This window comes from Drosophila erecta, unplaced genomic scaffold, assembly GCF_003286155.1.
Source record: "Drosophila erecta strain 14021-0224.00,06,07 unplaced genomic scaffold, DereRS2 tig00000021-arrow-pilon, whole genome shotgun sequence".
NCBI classification, from domain to species: domain Eukaryota; kingdom Metazoa; phylum Arthropoda; class Insecta; order Diptera; family Drosophilidae; genus Drosophila; species Drosophila erecta.
In genome coordinates, this window is record NW_020825198.1 from 4,558,274 (window position 1) to 4,572,492 (window position 14,219).

The 14,219-nt window shown below is 41.7% G+C and overlaps 2 protein-coding genes across 2 annotated transcripts; one reads left to right on the forward strand and one right to left on the reverse strand.

Annotated features, from left to right (window-relative positions):
• Window positions 1-3,366: 3,366 nt before the first annotated feature.
• LOC6544721 (zinc carboxypeptidase) lies at window positions 3,367-5,178 on the reverse strand. The gene is made up of 5 exons (XM_001971492.3): window positions 4,948-5,178; window positions 4,374-4,889; window positions 4,076-4,169; window positions 3,669-3,965; window positions 3,367-3,609 (listed from the first exon to the last, which is right to left on the reverse strand). Exons 1-5 carry the CDS (start codon window positions 5,095-5,097, stop codon window positions 3,416-3,418), a joined length of 1,251 nt encoding a protein of 416 aa, XP_001971528.1. The 5' UTR covers window positions 5,098-5,178; the 3' UTR covers window positions 3,367-3,415.
• A 1,058-nt stretch (window positions 5,179-6,236) lies between these two features.
• On the forward strand, window positions 6,237-6,780 carry LOC113563926. Its single transcript, XM_026977476.1, has one exon. It carries the CDS (start codon window positions 6,263-6,265, stop codon window positions 6,707-6,709), a length of 447 nt encoding a protein of 148 aa, XP_026833277.1. The 5' UTR covers window positions 6,237-6,262; the 3' UTR covers window positions 6,710-6,780.
• Window positions 6,781-14,219: the final 7,439 nt, after the last annotated feature.

The following is a 14,219-nucleotide window of genomic DNA, read 5'->3' on the forward strand; positions in this document are numbered from 1 at the left end:
GCATTTGCATGTCTTTGTCTGGAGTTGACCTCGTCATGTTGAAGTCACCGCTGCGTCAGGTGTTGCCTACAGGATACTAATGTCCTGCTGTTAACGCTCTTAATGGCACGAACAAGCTGCCTGCATAATGGAGTTTTCGTTTTCCCCCCATCTAGAGATCCCACCAGTTTTTCCCCACAGCCCACAGCTGTCTTCATCTGTCAGCTGCATTCATTCACCTGCTCCGTCTAATGTTAATGACATCTCCTGGGCCAATGCATCAGGTCTTTTGAGTGAGTATCGGGTAGCTTAGAAAAACTAGCTCAGCATCTGGTCAAAGCCAAAGGATTTGAGAAGGAAGCCGAACTAGAATGGGTTGAGGTGGGCCTGTGGGAGAGATTATACTACAGGCAAAACGACCTTTAAATACACTCCCTATGATACAACTTAGCATTTATGAAGATTTCTATGCGAAAATGTATTTGATTTGAATTCTGTAAAGTGCACTATGTATTCAGAATTTCAGTTGCTCGATTTCAGTTACTTATTACTAATTAAATTTTTAAAAATTTTTAAATATTAAGAAAACTTCCGACTGATATGGTAGAGTAGAACCCGCTCAGCTCTGCCCCACTGGGAACAAGCATATCCACTCCTCCAACTCCAACTGCAACTCCAACTCCATCTCCGTACCCTTGTACCCATTTGGGTAACCGGGTAGACAACTGAAATTAGCATTACTTCCGAGTGATCGCAATCTGCGCATACTAATTGCTCGGCCCGGCGACTCCAGAGTCTTGGGCCTTGGTCTTGAGCCTTGAGTCTTGGATCCATTCATTCATGGGGGCAATCATTGAAGGAAGGCCTCTGCGCCAAACTTGGCATTGCCTGAATGATTCCGATTCTGATTCTGTTGATGACTCTGCTGTGCAGTGATTTTTTCCAGCCTGTCTAGACGTTGCATATAAGGCAGCGGCGACTGGAGACTGCAGAGCTGAAGACTTGGGACGCAATGCGATGCAATGCGTTGCGTTGCGTTGCGTTGCGTTGTGGTGAGCCTTGTTGTCTCCAGCGTTTGATTCTCGGGAAAACGGTAACCCTTGGCTTTCCTGCGAAACGGGCACAAAACACCAATCATCCAAACATCATTGTCAACACGCCAGCGTCGTCGTCTCAGTGTCGTCGGCCCATAAACGGCAGTTTTTACTCAGCCATTTAAGGATCGCAGCTCCGCGGACTGTCATAACTCCTGGTAGTCGTATTGTACCGTGCCGGGCATCTCCATTCGAGCGCCATGGCATCACTATACTCGTATGCGATCATCTCGGAACCGGCGAATCCAATGCGATTCCAAAGCGATTCCATCCCATCATCACATTGCCGAACGTCCAAAAAAGGCGCAGACGCCGCAGCTTCATGACGCGCGTTGGGAATATCCAAGCAACGTCGTCATACTTTCCCTGCTCCCAAAGACCCAAAGATCCAAAGATCCAGTCCAAAGACCATATATACTCGTACAATATGCTTCCTTTCGTTTCCGAAAGCTCCAGCTTACCAGCTGGTTCTCAAGCGCTCAAAGTGTCAAGCGTCAATTGCCGTTGAAGTTTATTGCCTTGGCAGCAATTAAATACATTTTTCTTTTTCTTCCTTTTTTTTTTTGGTTGAAATGAGGGGGTTTCAGCTACATGTGACCAAAATCAATCCACTTTGATTTGATTTCTTGATTGGCTGTCGGGGGAATTGAAATGCATAATTGAATTATCAAATTAGAGTTGGTGTTTGGATAAATAATTGTTATTCTGCGGGGAATTGGTGGTTTCAATGACTCACTGGGTGTTTCTGGGTTGCATTTAATTGCCCATAAATGCAATTGTATTTATTAGACGGTAATGGAAGAAATATCTACATATTTCTAGCTTGTCAAATTAGTTGGAAGGGCAGTCGTTTTATTCTTAAGGTTTTGGTAGATATTACTGTTTAAATGCTTTATTCTAGCATATAAAATCTGCAACCTTCAATGGCGGTAAATCTTATTCGTGCACTTGAATTGAACAAATTAGAAGTGTTCACTTTAAGTTCCTAACTGCTGGCTTACTGCAATTTGGCTAAGTAAGTTTTTATTGCTACCGGTTTCGTAGCTTCAGCTAAGGCTATCATTTCCCTCAACTCTGCAGCATTCTTTCCATATAACTCAAAGAGAAAAATTCATCACCGCAATATGCGCAACACACACCTAGAAGGAAAAAATTGAAGAAAACTCTGGGAAAAAGAAGTGGCTGGTGGCAGTGGCAGGAAAATTGTCATAAAGGTGCAACTGACAACAGCAGAAGAGGCGATGGCGAGGTTAGTAAATTTCAATTTATATGCAGGGAGAACAGTGAGTGAAAAGGCAGAAGCAGGACACAGGACATGGGGCACTACAGGATGAGGACGAGGACATAGTACACACACACACAGGACGCAGAGTCAAGGAGCCAGCGCACAAAAAGTGTCAACGTAATATTTTCTCGAATTTTCCAAGATTTTTCGTGCCATTTTATTTCCTCTTTCTTGCTGTCATTTTCTTTTTATTTTTGGACGCCAGCAACGCAAGTGGAAAACGCAATTTCATTAGACAAATTGAAAAAAATAAGTGCAAGCGTACACAACAACAAGCACCAAGGACTATGAGAGAGGCGCCTCTTTAGCCTCCATATATACATCTATACATGTACTACATATCGTTCTATGTATAAGCTATGTACCACCAAGACTGACGCCATATTGCGGACAATCTAAAGATTTTCCCTTGTCGCTTGCCATTCGTTGCGATTGTTTTTCACGCGCACATACGTGTAGGAGCGGAATGGAATATGTATATAAATATATAAGGATGTGAATGGGCATCCAACGGTGGAGCAGCCTCGTCCTTTTCAGCAGGATGCTGCGCGCGCGTTGAAAAGAGGCGGAGACTCTCTGCCTAAGCGAAAAAAAATAGACCAACACTTTGCGAGGAGCCCAGCAGAAAAAAAGGCAAAAGAACGCACTGAATGCAGCTGGGAGTCTTTCTTATCAACGTCCTCGGTTCGGCGGTACTCGCTTTCCCCATTTTCCCGACTTTCCCCACTTTCCCGACTTTTCTGCTTTTTCCCCCAAAAAACGATGCGACGTCGCTGATTGGAAGCTTCGGCAAACAGTTCGTTTTTGGGGCGGAGCTTAAGCTTTCGACGCAGTGGCGTCGCCAAATGGGGGCGCATTTCGCTTCAAAGGGGATTTTCTGGAAATACAAAATCATTTGAGAGTATTTAAAATTTAGATATATTTTTAATAAATTGTTGTAATTATATGTTTTATTATTACAAGCAAAAATTAAAGTTTTGTAAAAAAAAATTTTTTTGTTGCAAGAACTCTAAAAATTTATGGATTTAAATCCATTTTCTCTATACTTTATTTTAAACTACAATATATCGATTTCGCGTGCAGCGGCTATCATGCCCACGAATCCTTCGGTTAACTCGCGTGCTACTGGAATAATATCCTCCGGCGGAAGGACGAAGCCCAATTCGCCCTTATCGCGCAGCTCTATGGTATAGGGTATCTTGATGTTCTTTACCGCATAGGCCCATTCCTTGCCCGAACCCGAAACTTCATCTAGAAATTGTATGGTGTTTTACAGCAAATATTCATACAGATAAAATTGGCGGACTTACATAATGTGGTAGCACTGGATCCATAGGTAAATTCCGTACCATATCTTCTATAAAGAGCATCCGAAAATCCTTTGGCCACGTGCATCATTTGAGGATAATGTTCGGGAAACTCCAGAGCGGTGTGTCCCCACGGCGAAAGAACATATTGCCCATAAGAATGCAACGAGATGTAGATCTTTATAGCGCCTTCGGGTATGGAGTTGTTTATGTAGGCCGTTAGTTGGCTAATCTCGGGATCTGATTCTGGCGAGGGACCAGCATAAATTTCTGAACAGGGATGCGAATCAGCTCCAATCACTGAAATTAAAATTATCTAAATAATAAATGAAGTTTACCAGTTACTACATTCTAGATATCAAGAACAATATTGTTAGTAAATTACCATAAATATATCATTATAAACTTACACATCCACAAGTAATCAAAGTTCCGATTGAGATCAGTTCCAATACACCTGCCCGTGGGATCCGATTGCAGACGGGATTTTCGCCAAAGACGTTCCTGGAAATTCATGGTAATAAAGATAATCGGTCATAGTGGTAATTGACTACTTGTTAGTAAAATCCGATAAGATGGCCGGCTATAACGATATCGGCATGTATTTGAAATCTAATCTAATCTGAAATCTATTCGCAATGCCACGCCTGCACTTTCATTGTCATTCACATCGTATAGTAAATGTTTAGAAAATTTAGAAATACTAACCACTATATGGGAGTAAGCAAAGCCATCTGTATTCAGAACGGGTATGATATACCAGTCCACATTCTGGGCGATATCCCTGACTGCAGGGTTACGAGGCACCAGCAATTCATCGATGAAATAGGTGATCGTCGCTGACGTAATCCACTCGCGGGCATGAATATTGGACTCTATGAAAACTGCGGGATTTCCCTCTTTGTATGAGATTTTAACACCTCTAATGGGTCTGCCCTCGTATGAGTCGCCGATGGTAAAGGGTGTGACTATATCCGGATAACGTTCCTCGATCACATCCAACCAGGCGTATATCTCATCAAGAGTGTGATACTGTGTCCACTCCATGGATGTAATACGCTGCTTGGGCTTCTGGGCATCGATGTGCATCTGAACATTATCGATCTTTATTCTATATGTGAAATTATGCGTGGCCAAGAGGCTTTCAAACGTCTCCTGATATTCAGGAGGCAGCATCAGATCAGAGGATTCACCCAGATGACGAGCCTCGCGCCAACTGCTGAGCTGTGTAAAGTGGACATAAATGATGAGGACTGTATTAGATTCTATGAATTTGATCTACCTTCAAGGAACTCTCCTGAGAATTAAGCAGCTTAAACTGCTCCAGATCATCGATCCTCACATTGTACACCTTATAGTTATCATATCGCACTTGCTCAACGGACCGAGCCAGGCCAAAGAGTCCTACCACTAGGAGAATTTTAGCCAACATACCGCTCAATGGAAAAGTCAGCGTGGAACTGTCGAGGTCCGTAGAATTCTAAACTGATTAGGCTAAACTTATCGTCGCGACTGCCCATTGAGTCCATAGACGGTTTTTGGTTTTTATCAGCAATAAAAAATAGAAAAAAAACTATTTCAGGCAGGCATTCTTGTACAAGCAGTTGGAGTTCGAGTTGTCTGGGCAGGCGAGCACTTGGTACTTAGGCTGTCTCTCAACTTTACACATAAATTTTGTGCAACGGCAGCCCATTTCATTGTAGGTCATTGCATAATGAAGTTACCGCCCCGAGGCACATAAATTTCCCTGGGAGCTCGAGGAGATTTCAGACCGCTTTCTGTTCGCTGTCTTCTGTTTGACTTGCGGCGCTTAGTGCGAACATTTTGTTTAGGCCCGTTACGGTTGAGGTTTTCGCCACGAGTATCAGTTAGGTTTTTTTTATGTCCTGTGGCGAGTGCTTAAAGGACTTCGTCCTGGGCTTTGGTCATATTTTGCGCGGGTATTAGAGAAACACGATGTGGTCGTTGTCACCGCATGCGGTGCGTCAACGTGTGTCCTGTGCCCAAAAGTGGGCCAAGGTGTGGGGTTTCCCTAAGTGGCCTGGACATGAAAGGCGCATCAAAGTGGATTTCCAGCGCGGAAAATGCCAAACGGAGAACTACAGGGATGGCAGCGAAATATTTCGCAAAAATGTTAATGACTTTGTGAAATATCGGTGGAAAATGCTAAACTTTCAGTGGCATTCAATCTGGCTAACTTTGGGCAGTCCAAGCTGAGAAGGGTGAAGAATTTACAGCCTTTACAATAAATCACGGATTTAACACCTACTTACAAGCCCCAAAAGTCAACCATAAAGTGTGTAAGGTGCTATAACTCTTTATGCTTCAATCAAGGTGTAGTCTTGATGTCATTATGTTGAAATTGCACTTCATTTTTGTACTTCTAACAACAAATAAACTATTTGTTTATCACCAAAAATAAATGGTAGATACTGCACTTGGTTCATAACATGACCAATTCAGTTACAGTTCAGATACAGATACAATTATTTAAATTCTGAAAAAGTAAAATCAATTGGTTTGCACGGTTATTTATGTCACATTTGACTGAGAATCATAATAAAACTTATACAATCTGTGAATATATTTTGAATTAAATGGAAACTTTGGCAACATACTTGGCGCTGATGATCGCCGCCTGGGGAATGCAGCTATGTCCTCGACTTTATCTTCCCATGGGTGAATTGGTCCCGACTCTTAAGATAGCCAACCTGACATCGGCTTTTATTGAGGCCAACCTGTTTACCCAATTCACGATGCTGATTCTACTCCTTCCCTCGAAGGTGTTTACAACCCAGAGGCAAAGGAACCTCAAATGGATCTTTGTGATGCCCTATATTCTGCAACATATGAGTTGCTTGTGGAGCACAACACGAAATGTAAAGGAGCTTCTGAGTTCACCATCTATGTTTTTACTGGAGGATTATGCGTTAGCACACCTAAAAATGAGCCTGATTTTCGGACTGCAGCTGCTGGCAATGATAGAAATCGTTTTTATTTTATTTTATAGCCTGAATAAAGAACGCCAGCAGATTGCGAACTGAAAGAAAAGGGATCATCACGAGGAGATGAAAGAACCAGTAGCTGTAAGATGAAATTAAAGCACCTTCCACATCGCCAAACTCCTTTCGACAATTAGTAGCGGATTATTTGATTAGCTCGCTAATTGCCTTGTCCTCAACACCGCACCAAATAAATTTTGTGAACACTTAGTTCTTATCAGCGGCAATAAAGGCGAGCCAAGCGGGATTAAAGCCAACTCGTTGGCGCAGGATTACAAGTCCTGCGGCGAAAACTTGAGCCGAAACTTTCAACACCTCTTGGCGGCGGTGGAAATTACAGAATTGCGGAAAACTTCTTAACTTTTTAACCAACGGCGAACACAACACTTGTCGTGGCGCGTGCGATAAGCCAGCGTCGCTTTTTTAATTGCCCAAAGTCCTTGGGACTTCAACCGGCCCAAAGGACTCTTGGTTAAAGCCGTTTTTAAAGTGTCATAAATATCGTGGCGTTAACATTTCCTGCAGCACTTTTAATTGTGTTTCGTTTGGTGGAGGGCAAGAAAAAATAAACCGGTCATAACATAAATCTCATTGCTGGGGCTAACATGTCGTATGCTTAATATTTTTCACTCAGCTCGCGAAAAAATGTCAATGCCGGAAAGCGTTTAGCATTCGCTTTTTTCTTTGTGCTCTGTGGATTTAATTAGCCTCAAAATGTCCCCGGAAAATGGCAACCTGGCATGCCACATGGCAAGTGTCCTCGCTTTTCCAACGAAGGAGGGTCAGTCAGGATAAGCCAAGGAAGTGCCCACGGCCAAGGAAGGAAGTTGCATGTTCGGCCTCAAGTTCAATTTGCTGGTTTTAGCCACATTTTTGGACAGCTGGTGTGCTGTTGGGTTGGGTAATAACGGTGGAGGAAAACATTTAGATGAGAGATGGGAACCTGATTCACAATTTCATTTTTTATTCTTCGAGAAAAAGTTTTCCTTGGCAGCTGTAATATGTCTCTATACAATAACTCGCCTATCTTACTCATTCTCTATATAAGGAAATGTGAAAAAAATAGTACAAATAAAATCATTTCACGTTTAAATAGATATTTAAATATTTTAAAAATTAACTTTATTACCATTTCGTGTGCAGTGATCAACTTAAATTCCGAGAGCCATCCAACCGAACTTATACTTATTTTACTAAAATAAAACAAGCCCATTCTCATCCAAATCCATTCTGCATGTTACGCGGCCATTAATGCAACATCTATGGATACGAAGTGCAGATTGTTATCATGGCAATTATAGTTTCTGCCTTGAGCAGGCCGCTCTATTGTTAATTTGACTCCATTTCCAGGTGAAAATACCGGGAACAATTGCGGTTAAGGCTAAGTGGTTCCATGCGTTGACACGCCCAGCTGGAGCAACTGCAGCAATTATCTGGCAATAATTAACGCTGATGCATAGCAATCTAATTGCCGAACGGGCACGCTTGTGTGATCATCTCCTTTCCGATACCGCTACCAAGTCAACCCATCTTACATTCTCGTATATGTATATCATAAACCCATACCCATCCCGGGCGACGTGACAACAAGTGCCCACCTTGACTTTTCGCTGACAGAGGGGGCGTGGCACATGCCAATGTTGATGATGACGATGATGTGCCGTGTTCAGTAAGCGATTATTTTTTCAGTTGAGCATTTCTTCAGCGCGCCACTCGGGCATCGAATTGTTTTCATTTTGTGTGTGTTGGTTTTTTTTTAAACGTCGTCGCTGCCAGCTATTTATTGTTAAATGAAGCGATTTGTTTGTTGTCATTATGCCGCGAAGCGTTAAAACATTTTCGCTTTATTTTTTCTACTCTCGAAAAATTGTTTTTCCACTGCCGCAGAGCGAGAAAATTGGGTGTGGAAGCGGGTGTGTGAGGTTGGAAAGGTAGAACGGTGGAATATAGAAGCTATAGTCTCGGGTTAAAGTGGTTGGGATTTTTTGGCACATCGTCAGCGGCTCAGGTGGTTCTGAGTGGTTGGGGTGTATACAGCGGTAAGTGGTTGGAGCAAATGCCTTCTAAGCGACGTTGTCGATGTGTGAATTCCAAACAAGCTGCGGCAGCTGTTCAACATCTAGTCAGAGATGGAGAAATAAAAAAAATATTTTGCGAATGGTTCGACTGCGTTTTTTTCACGGCTGTATAGCAAACGGTTTAGTGAGTAGCGCAGAGGAAGGCGTTATTTGGCGCCCTTCTCCGCGATTCTCAAAATGTTTAGCTGCTTACGCTTGAATCTTAATGAAATTAAAAAGAAAAGTAGTTTAAAAATACCTTCGTCTGCTTTTAATATTAATGGTATTAAAGTAGTGGCTTGTACTGGTTTTTATACAATCCAGAGGAGTGAGTACCAGTGAGTACCGCAGAGGAAGGCGTCATTTGGCGCCCTTCTCCGCGATTCTCAAAATGTTTAGCTGCTTACGCTTGAATCTTATTGAAATTGAAAAGAAAAGTAGTTTAAATATACTGTCGTCTGCTTTTAATATTAATGGTATTAAAGTAATGGCTTGAACTGGTTTTTATACAATCCCTTAGTGAGTACCGCAGAGGAAGGCGTTATTTGGCGCCCTTCTCCGCGATTCTCAAAATGTTTGGCTGCTTACGCTTGAATCTTATTGAAATTAAAAAGAAAAGTAGTTTAAAAATACCTTCGTCTGCTTTTAATATTAATGGTATTAAAGTAGTGGCTTGAACTGGTTTTTATACAATCCAGAGGAGTGAGTACCAGTGAGTACCGCAGAGGAAGGCGTCATTTGGCGCCCTTCTCCGCGATTCTCAAAATGTTTAGCTGCTTACGCTTGAATCTTATTGAAATTAAAAAGAAAAGTAGTTAAAAAATACCTTCGTCTGCTTTTAGTATTAATGGTATTAAAGTAATGGCTTGAACTGGTTTTTATACAATACCTTAGACTGTCCTCGCGGAGATTTCCTTTGGAAACCATTTATCATAGGCAACGGCACCCCAGCTCCATCCTGCTCACATCATTGACTTAATTCCACCTTGACATTCTTTCGACTTGTAGCTGAGAACCCACATCAGCGATCTCAGACATGCTAACTAAGCCCTTCACCTCGATGTGGATGTGGATGTGGATATGCTGATGCCACCGTGGGCGTTTGTCTCCGCCTAATCCGCTTTTAAAGTAAGTAACAAAGTAGAGAAAATAAAACGCAAACCGGAAATCACAAGTCAAGTTGATGAACTGTCGTTGCGGTGCTGTCCTCGGTTTGAAAATCGGGCAGACTACGATGACGACAACGCACAAACCCAAAAGACATGGCACCTGCAAAAAAGTTTGCAGACACATTTGGACCCTTTGCCCAATGCGCTCCAGCTTCAACCCATCCCCATCCCCTTTTGCTCCGTTAGAGATTTACGCATTTATTTTGCATTTTTTATTTACCGCACAAAACATGCGCGCAGATTTAAGCAAAAATCGCTGGCTGAAATGCTGAAAAGCAAAAGCAAAATCAAAAGCTGAAGCTAAAGGCGAAACGAGTTGAGTAGAGTTGGTTAGACACATTTTTCGGTTCGCTTGTCGATTTGCCTGCGTTGACATGACAAAAGGCGCAGATCTGCATACATTTGCATGTCATTGGACACTGGTGGATCGCATCATCAGGCAAGGACACTGAAAATCTGAAATCCCTTTAAGACATTCGGGTACACGCCGCTTGCCCACGTTAACAATATGTTAAGTTGCCCTAAGACAGACTCGCCAAACTCCACTTTGATTCAAAAAACCTCGGGCTCAACGAGTTAATCGCCTCTCCTCGGCCTTTTCAGTCATTTGTCAGCTGTCTGTTGTGACTTTTCTGAGTTTGGGTGGGGTTTTCCCACTTTTGGTGGGAGGCATAATTGTAATTTGTTTGAATTAACCAGTTGGATCTAGCCATTGACAGGAAAGGCCTCCAAAGACCAATAGTCACCATTTCCAAATACCAAAATTTATTGCCTGGACCATTAAGGAAAGTAGCAAATTGCTTTCGGCTGGTCAGCACTCGAGGCTAATGTGCTCACTATTTACTGACCAGAGACATCTCCAACCCTTCTTTTCGGAAAGGTAATAAATATCAAAAGCACCCTGGAGGCAAATATTTACTTTAAAATTGAAACCTCCCCCTGCCAGTTTTCCCTGTTTGCTCAAGCTGCGTAAGTGCGTGAAAGGGTTGGCAGGCTTAGAAAAAATGAAAATAGAAAAAAATAAAATGTGGGAAAAAGAAGCCTTTAATGGCCTCGCTTTTTGATGTTTCCTGAGCCGTGGGTGTTGGCAGGCAATTGGCCAACTCCCCCAAGTCCACACATCAATAGAATTTCGCCTCTATCTTAGCCCATCAGTTGGCAACATTCCTTGCCGCACCGAAATTCAATTCAAAGCTGTTTTCAGCATTTTTATTGCCTGCTAAATTGTTTTTATAGGCCGTTCGAAGTCAGCCAGAAGCTCTTCTTCCGGGGCACTTTAATTTCTCTATTTCCACTGTATTTTTTCCTGGTCTTTTCCGTTCGGCTGGTGGTTATCTCTCTGCTCCTCTTGTTATGCGCCGCAATTGCCAGACCATAAAAATTAACAATTAACAGAGCGCTTAAAATGAACAATCGCAAATCGCGGCTTACAAAATAGCCGTGGAAATGCCTTGATATAAAATTGAAAAAATGGCGTGTCACAGAGGGGGAAAATGGGAGAAAAACTTTCGAACATGGAAGGTTGTGAATTTGGAAATACACTACACATTTCAACAGAGAATTTATATTAAAACCATTTACTTTCATATGATAGTAGATCGAAATCAAATTAGGCCATTCCATTTATTTTTTATGATATTTATTTTATTATATTCAAAATATGCTGTCATATTTAATAAATAAATATATTCCACTTATAATAATATGAACGATATTTAATGATAAATTAAAAAAAATAAATATAGTTAAGATTTTTCTAACGTTGGTACTTTATTAATGGTATTTGAATGTTGTATACATATTTCCACATTAGACTGAGAAAAAAAGCATTGCATTAAATTGCATTCGTTGGCTTTTCGTTGTTTCCAGCTTATACTAAATTTTGTAATAGTTAACCTACCCTTTACAAGCTCATACCTCATATAGGGCATAATTATGAGGCGGAAGACAGGCGACTGTGCCGACCAACGGACAGCGTGGACAAAAAGGGTTATGAATGTGAAATTGTCATGCAAGAATTAGCCATGTTCTATGTTGTGGCCACGTCGCGAGTATTTCGTTACATTTTATATTTATTTTTAACCCGTTTCTGCCCCGGTTATTTTTTCTGCTTTTTTTCCGCTGTCTTTTCGCTGGTTTTGTGGCTAACCGTCACGTCAAGTAAGCCGGCTTTTTATGGCTCCATTCGGTTCAGAATGTCGGCAATTATTTCCGAAATGCTGGAAAAACATTGCTAAATGTTTGCCATGTTTGCTTGACGCTCAGGAAACGTAAACATTTAGTGTAGTCGGTGTAGGTTCACCCACTCCATGGGATCTATAGGATCTGGGCACCACGCTGGAGTTTTCCCACCCTCTCCATAGTTGGCAAAGTCACCTCATATGCATTCATAACTAACCCGATGGAAAATGCATTTTAATGTGCGCAAAAATCCAATTTAAATTCAGAGCATTTTCTCTGCTCGACAGACGCAGCATGCAATCACAAAATTAGTTGGCGACGAGATAAGAATTTTACTACTCTGCCACATAAAAATATTATAAAGATATATATATATAGATATGATATAGGGAGTAATGCGTATAAATCAACGAAATAGGGGAAGCACAGCTGCAAACAAATTCCAAATAATTCCTGTGAGCGACGTGGAAAATTCATTTGACAAAATGCACAAAAAAGCAATTTCGAGCTGCAGACAAATTGAAATATACGCAAGGAGCAGGTGCCGTTGAAAGGGGGGCGGTGGTGGGCGTGGTACTGCAGTGACAGTTGGGTAAATAAATATGGGGGTGTATGTATACATAGAGGGAGTATATAGGGAAACGGCGAGGCGACATTCGGCCATGTATTTTGAGTACGAAGATGCAGCCACCACCTAAAAGTATGCTACGAAAACAGACGAAGCTGCTGCTGCTGCTTCTTCTTCCACAGCTGCCGTATGTGAGAGGCGCCTACGCTTGTGTGTGTAGGTGCGCCTGAGCTTTTCGATTTCAGTTTGTGTCTGTGTGCGTGTGTGTGTGTGTGTGTGTGAGTGGTGTGCGATTCGCCATTCGCGCGTTGAAAATAGGAGGAGCTGAGAAAAACTTTCCATGCGCAGTTCGAATTGCTAACAAAAAAATATGAATGAGAAAAATGCGCTTAAATATTGGAAAATAGCCGAACAACTTCTTGCCCAAAAACTCTATGAAATTTAAGTAGCTTATTTAAAGAACTTTTCAATTGCTAAAAGCTATACATTTGCATTTCATGCCACATATCAAAAGCAGGCTTTTAAAGTTTACTTTTCGTTCACTGAAACAAATTAAAATATAAGTTAATGAAACAATTTTATAATGCCGGTTTCTAATGTTATACAAATTAAATTAATTTTATTTTCCTAATGGCAGGAATTTGAGCGACTTAGAATATATTTAAATATTTGAGAACTATATCATTAATTTTTTTAATGATTTATTATTGAATAAACGTTCCTTAGCAATACATAAACATGCAAAGTTCGGCAATTTCGCAGATCTTAAAGCATTTTTAACATAGCTTGTATCCATTTTTTTCAACCTTTTTTCTGGGGTTTTCCAACTAATGCGGAAAAGGCGGAGCTCATTGCCTGTCATTTTGGTTTTTGCCGCCCCTTTGGGGTTCAGCCCACGGCAGCCAAGTCCTGGTAAACGTGGCAAAGTCCCCCGCTGCGATAGATATCTCCTGGCTATTAGTACCAAAGTCAGGCTTGGGGGCCAAGTGAGTGAACTCCAAGGTATCGATGGCATCGATGGCCCAACAGGCCGTTTAGCGCCATCAGACAATTCCCGCTGGCTCAGCGGCATTCACGCGTGCGCAAACGGGTTACAGAGGGTTATATATATATCTATATATATACGATCTGGGGGAAAACAGGATGAATGCAAGCTGGGAGCACCCAACAACAATCAGTCGATTGTCACAGATATTTGTCATGTTTCTCTGGCCAAACTTTCCCTGCTGTTCTGGCCTGCAAAACGTTGTAAAAATGTCAATTGCGTTTTCTGCCTTTTATTTGTATTTTTTCCCCCTGTGCTTGGTCTCTGTGTCTACTGTCCATCGATCGGGTTTCATGTAATTACATTGTTTTCTGATTCATAATTAATTTGATCTGTTCTCCAGTCGAGCAGGCTGCATTTTTCTGAGCACTCCAACTGATTTTTACATGAGCTCGCAGGCAATCGAACATTGATAGTTACTGAGTGATGATTTAATGAGGCAAACGTGGCATGTTGTGAATGAAATCAATTTTGTGAATGTGCAGAATGGCAAAAACAATGCCACCGCACGATGGAAACATCCCAGGAAGCG